Source organism: Humulus lupulus, chromosome 4, assembly GCF_963169125.1.
Source record: "Humulus lupulus chromosome 4, drHumLupu1.1, whole genome shotgun sequence".
Lineage (NCBI taxonomy): Eukaryota > Viridiplantae > Streptophyta > Magnoliopsida > Rosales > Cannabaceae > Humulus > Humulus lupulus.
Window position 1 is genome coordinate 4,716,391 of NC_084796.1, and position 6,641 is coordinate 4,723,031.

The following is a 6,641-nucleotide window of genomic DNA, read 5'->3' on the forward strand; positions in this document are numbered from 1 at the left end:
TTGAAATTATATTTTTATTTTTTAATTATTATACTGATTATATTAATAAAAATTCCTTCTTCCTTTTATTATAAATAACATTTTTTTTTTAAATTCTAAACAACCAAACAAAGCAATGTTCTATTACCCAGCTAAGATTTTATATATAAATTTATTTATTTTATTTTACTTTTTAATTCACTATTTATTATTAATATTAATTAATGAATAATATAACCTATATATCGCTATCCAATTTAGCTTAACAAAAATCATGTTTTTGTGCATTAAAATTCAAATAATGATGACACTAGTAATGTTACATTTAATAATTGCTTTGTAAAAATAGCACTACATTTATAAATAAGGTTTTCTTATTTTTAAAAAAAAAAAATAGCTCACTCAGTTTTATGAAGTAAAAAACATGATATAAATTAATTTTTTTTACAACTATACTATTTTATTCTAAGATATTATTAATTAAACAAATATAAAAAGCTTTTACAAAATATATATTATTCAGTAATATATTTACTTGCTTGTTTCAATTGTAGTGGCCACATCATAACATTCTCCATATTTAGCATGAAATTTCTTAATCATTCCCTCATTTACTTAATCATGACACAGTGGGCAAATGCTATAAATATGAAAGTGCAACATTAATTCTTATTTCTTGACTGCTGTAGTCCATTAACTTAGAAGATGATCTATTCCTATAAATATGAAAGATGATCTCTCTCTACATAATTGTAGTTACGTTTGATATCAAAATCCCTTTGTAGTCGTATCTAGTTTGAGTAATTTATATATGTATAGCCATAAGTAAAGAGTGGCGCTATTAAAGTTAAATACTCTCATGCATGTTTTTGAAAAAATCTCTATATTTAAATAACTAGACAAAGATGACATATTGGAAATACTCACAAACACAATATGAACATTTAGGCTTAACAACGCCTCTACATTATTGAACCTTACTTTTTCCCTTATAAAAAGGCTTAACAACGCTTCAACATTCACTCAGAAAAAGATAGTGAGAGAGAGAGAGAGAGAGAGGGAGGGAGGGAGAGAAAGCAGTAGGCGACTGCCATGAGCAACACAGAAAGTTAGTCCTTTATATATGTATATATCAAACCATATATATTTACATTTTATCCTATTTTTCTGTATATATATAGCTTATATATAAAATTATAATATTTTTCTTTATCGAGCTCTGAGATTATTAATTCAGTAGAGATCGATATACATACATGGGTTTTGATCATTATGTAATATATATTATACAGGAGAAACAAAAGAAACACTACGTGGTACGAAGAACAAAAGTGCCAAGGAAGAGAGTGTTCTGGCCAGAAAGAGAAGGCTGAGGCTGAGTGAGGAACAAGTGAATTTTCTTGCGAGGAACTTTGAAAGTGAACAGAAGTTGGCGCAAGAAAGGAAGGACCGTTTGGCTTCGGAGTTAGGCATTGACCCTCGACAAGTCGCTGTTTGGTTCCAAAACCGAAGGGCTCGTTTGAAGGCCAAGAAATTGGAAGAAGTGTACTCGAGCTTGAAGAAAGTTCATGAGTCTGTTGTTCATGACCAACGCCGTCTTGAATCAGAGGTTCACTCTTCAAGACGATTACGATTACGAAATGGACTCTAGTCCTAAATGGTGGACTTGCCCTCTGAATTGTAAACAAAGACGTTTTTAGGGATGTGGAAATAGCCGGGAGCGCTCGCCATTATCTCCATCCTCGCGGTCAGACGCGGTATAGCTTGCAGTAGTTCCTCAACTGTCGATTCTCCTTCCACGTCATGTACCATCTCTAAACGCTCCTTTAGTTCCCCGTCATCCGTCTTTACTAGCACCAACTCCAGACGATTGAATTCGTAATTTTCCAGAAAATCGCGAATCGCAAACTCCATGGTTCTAAACTCCAGGTCTTCAGGCACAACACCATTCCATGATCGATTCCACTGTTGAAGAGCCTCCGAATACATCGACAATGCTTTACTCATCACCCAGAATTGCTCTATGGGCCAGAGCAAGGCTCCCCTTTTATTCATTATTCCTTGGATACGATCGCAGACCTCCTTTATCATCTTTAAGACCGCTATCTGCCAATCGTAAGGGTCCTCGTCAAGCTCGACTCTTGGAATCGTGCGGATCTCCTTAAGCAATTGTTTCCTTGTCGTTCTTAACATAGGAGGCATTTTTTACTACTGCAGTTAACTATAGAAAATTAAATAAAATAGAAGTAAGTAATAATACATAAGAAAATACTTACGACGCGGTGAAGTGAGATTTTCCCGTCTTTAGCGTGTATTGGGGGGGGGGGGGGGGGTCCTTGGAAATATGGATAACCTGTCTCTGATACCATTTGTAAAGAACGACCTAGACTAGTACTTAATAAAACATTCACATATCATTGGTCCATAAAGAAAACCACTTTTTATAAAGGTCTCAGTGGGGACTTGCTTAAAACAATGCAAGTTGGGCCCATTAGTTTAAAAAGAAAATATGAGTTTTTATGCAAAGTTCAAAAGAAACCAAAATTAAATAATTAAGTCTCATTGATAATTTAGAAAGTCTCTTAAAACATAACATAATTAGAATGGCGTCCTAAAGTGATCGTTTATTCCGTCCATAGGATACCCCCGCCATACACCCTACGACGATAGAACTCCTCACGTCACCATGCGTGCCACAGAGAAATCATATTTGCTACCTAGACGGGAAAGTAAGGGGGTGGGCTAAAAGCCCAGTAAGGAAGTACAAACATTAAGCAAGTAAGGATACAACAAATACAAACACTATCGTTCATCTTAAACATCATGACATCATAGCATATCATAACATTATCGTAACATATCATCGTAACATATCATCATAGCATATCACAAAATTATCGTAACATATCATCATAGCATATCATAACATTATCGTAACATAACATCATAGCATATTCATACAGCATTCATGGTGAACATGGCCCGCTAACTTGTCCATGTCACCCTATGAGGTAAACAAGAGTCTCTGATCCTTGAATAACCTCGGCGCGTCGGCCCTAGGAGTTACGTCTTTATATCTTTAGTAACTCGGGTTACGTCTTCATATATATATAGCTAGAAATTAAGGTGATTTAGGGGCCACTTGCGTACTTTACAGCACATGAAGACAATGACTACAATAATTGATTAAGTATGGTCTCTAAATATTGAAATTATATTGTTGATAAAAAATTAGTACTCATAAACTTTTTAATGAGTCTACCTAGGTTGATACATATCAACGTCGATTGAAGGTGTTATTTTCACTACATACAAGTATTTTCTTTTCAAAGATAATTAGGAGAAAATAATTAAGAGAGCTATAATTGCATTAATAATTAATAATAAAATCAATTAGTAATAAATACATATATAATTAACCATCATCTTGTAAATGTTATAATTAATATCCATTAATTAGTTTATTGTCTACATATATATATATATATATGTGCGTGTGGACCATGGGAGGTGGTCACTCATCCTCAAAAAGAGCAAACCATTCATTTCATAAGCTGTTTGTTTTCTTATCACAAAGGGAAAAAGAAATTGATGTAAAAAGAACCTATGCTTGCAATAATGGTCTTAAATTAAAGAATGCATGACAGAGAAGAAAGAAGGGGTCACATGGTATATATATCTATATATATATGATATTTGTATATACATTTGATATGGAAACTTGTTGCTCTTTTTCTTTTTTTGAGTTCTTCCTATTATATATAATAAAGCTTTTTGTGTAGACTCTGACTTTGGCTTTATCAAGACTATATATGATTCTTGAGTTTAATGGAGTCTGTATGTACATAAAAATATAGCAGTGGGAAAAAAAGTAATATGAAAACTAAAACAATAATGATATTTTAAGGTTATAAAAATGATAAAATAATACAAAATAAATATTATATTTTGGAGTATCTCAATATATAATACTCTCAATATAAGTGAAAAAATGTTATGAAAACTAGTAAAGATAATAATCATTTATGCATATTAAAATAACACTAAAAAAGTATTATGGAAAGTATTATGATTTCATGACCTACAATGCACTACAAAAAATAAAGCATATACCGAGAACACGTTCTCAGTATAGACAATTCAGAACCGCGCCATATCTACGTGGTTTTTTTTCATTTTAGTTGATGTACCAAGGACGCTATACCGAGAACATGTTCTCGGTATAGGTTCTTTATATACTTCGTCATCCCCAAACAGAGAGCTCATTTCTCTCTGAAAACCAAAAAACCCCAACTCCTTTTCTCCGTTTTCTCTGCCATTTTTTCCCATTTTCTGGATTTCGGCCCCCAAAAGCTTGGTTTTTGATAAATTTTCCCTTCCAAAGAAGATTTAATCAGCAATAAGGTCTATTAAAGTATGCATTTATATATATATATTTCATTTTTATTTGTGTATAAATTTATCAAAAAATTTTTATGTTTTGGTCTTCTCTAATGAGTTTTTTCTTTGTTTATTTTCAGGTGTTGCATTATTCACAAGTGGTTTTACAGGTATTACGAATTTACTTTATAATTTTTTGGTTTTTTTTTATATTTTTTGCATAAATATATTTGGGGTTTTATGTATAATTTGTTTAATATTGTTAATTGTCATATTATATATATATATAATTTTTTATTATGTATTTAAAATAGGTAAGAATAATAATTAGTAATGAAAATTAGTTAAAAGTTTAGTGATATCCAATTTAGAGGAAATAATGTTGTGTAGTATTTTAGTAAAATACATATATAGCTTTGGGATTTAGTTAGTGTAATCATATAGATAAATAAGTAATTTATTAGTATGAAACTTTATTAATTTAATAGTTTATTTTTTAGGTATATAATTTGACTTTTAGTTATAAAAATATGTTTGTATGAAAATATAATATTTGAGTGTTTTTTTTTTAGATTGGGTTAAATAATTTTAGTGTTAGATTATTAGATTTGGTTAATAAAGTTTGATTATTAGAGTGAGTTTTGTTTATTTAATTTGAATTTTGTTGTTGTTGTTAATTTTTTTTATTCTTAGTGTTGATGAATATTGATGCTTTGTTTTTATTGTTAATTTTTAGTAGAATTATGATATTTTAAATAGAAAATTGAATAATTAATAAAATTTAGAATAATAATTATAAATTATATAGTCATTTACAATGTATTTGTATTGCTTTGTGTATGTTCTGGGACTGGATATTTTTTTACGTGTTATTTGCAGGTTTTTAAATTTTAGGATATATGAAAATACAGTCGTTATGCTGCCCAATTTTTTATAGAATTAAAAGTACTCAATAAAATTTCTAATTTAAGAAATAGTGAATTGATAAGTAGTATAATATATTTTTAATTATGATTAAATAAAATTAACAATAACATTATACAACCAAATTTTAATAAAAATAAACATTAATCTTGAAATTTTATTTAAATAAGTAATAAATCTTAAAGTAATTATAACGATTTAAACAAATCTTAAAAAATTTGTGTAAATTTATAAAATTATTCAATAAAGCATAAGTAAAATATGTAATTTAATAAATACTGAATTAATATGTAAAAATAAAATTAACAATTATATTATTAGAAAACCAATTTTAAACACAATGTTAATCATTATTAAAATTAAAATTAATATTTGAAGTTAGAAAAAAATAAGTCAAATTTAAATAATTTTAATAATATTTACACTCAAATATATTATAGTTAGATATCATAAAACAACATAATTAACTTCAAAGAGCATAAGACATTAAAAAAACTTATTTAATTTTATTTGTTTTTTTCTTTGGTAATAAGAAATTATTACTAAAGATATGATAGTGTTATTATCACCTAGTGATAATTTTTTATTTTTTTAGTGTTCATCACAAGAAGCCTTAGACCCGTTCAGAGAGGGTGAGTCATTGAAGACTCTTAAATTTGCCTCTCTCTGAATTAGGACACACACACAAATTGATTGTAAGTTTGATGATTAGTGTTCCGTGCAGTGCTACATTCATACAATGTCGATCGACAAGAGCTGGATTAATTTGACAGATCGATTATCCGATGAGTATGAGGCTGGTGTGATGAATTTTCTCCAGAGAGCTCGGCAATGCGTTGACTCAAGGGGATTGGTGAAATGTCCGTGTAGGAGGTGTGTCAACGTTGAATTTCATACGATTAATGTATTAGAAAATCATCTCTTTGTAAATGGTTTTCTACGGAAATATACCAATTGGCATTGGCATGGAGAGGATGAAATAATACCAATGAGGAAAGTGATAGATCAAAATGATGAAGATGAAATGATGGATTTTCTCAATGATGTTATGCAAAATGACAATGACGAATATGAAGAGAATGAGCACGATCAAGATATACCTACAACAGACTACAGGGGTGGGCAACATTATAACGATTTGTTTGCTAAGATTGAGGCTCCATTATTCCCCGAGTGTCAAAATTACACATCATTGAATTTCCTAGTGAAGTTAATGCATTTCAAAGTGTTGGGCAAAATTCCCAACAAAATATTTGATGGAATGCTAGAGTTGTTACATGATACATTTCCAGCCCCAAATAAGCTTCCAAAATCGCATTATGCAGCGAAAAGGTTGTTGCGGAAACTTGGATTGGGCT

General features: G+C 29.9%; 1 protein-coding gene across 1 annotated transcript; it reads left to right on the forward strand.

Annotated features, from left to right (window-relative positions):
- The first annotated feature begins 1,029 nt into the window (after positions 1–1,029).
- LOC133828787 (homeobox-leucine zipper protein ATHB-40-like) lies at positions 1,030–1,890 on the forward strand. Its single transcript, XM_062258888.1, has 2 exons — positions 1,030–1,087; positions 1,272–1,890. Exons 1-2 carry the CDS (start codon positions 1,072–1,074, stop codon positions 1,628–1,630), a joined length of 375 nt encoding a protein of 124 aa, XP_062114872.1. The 5' UTR covers positions 1,030–1,071; the 3' UTR covers positions 1,631–1,890.
- Positions 1,891–6,641: the final 4,751 nt, after the last annotated feature.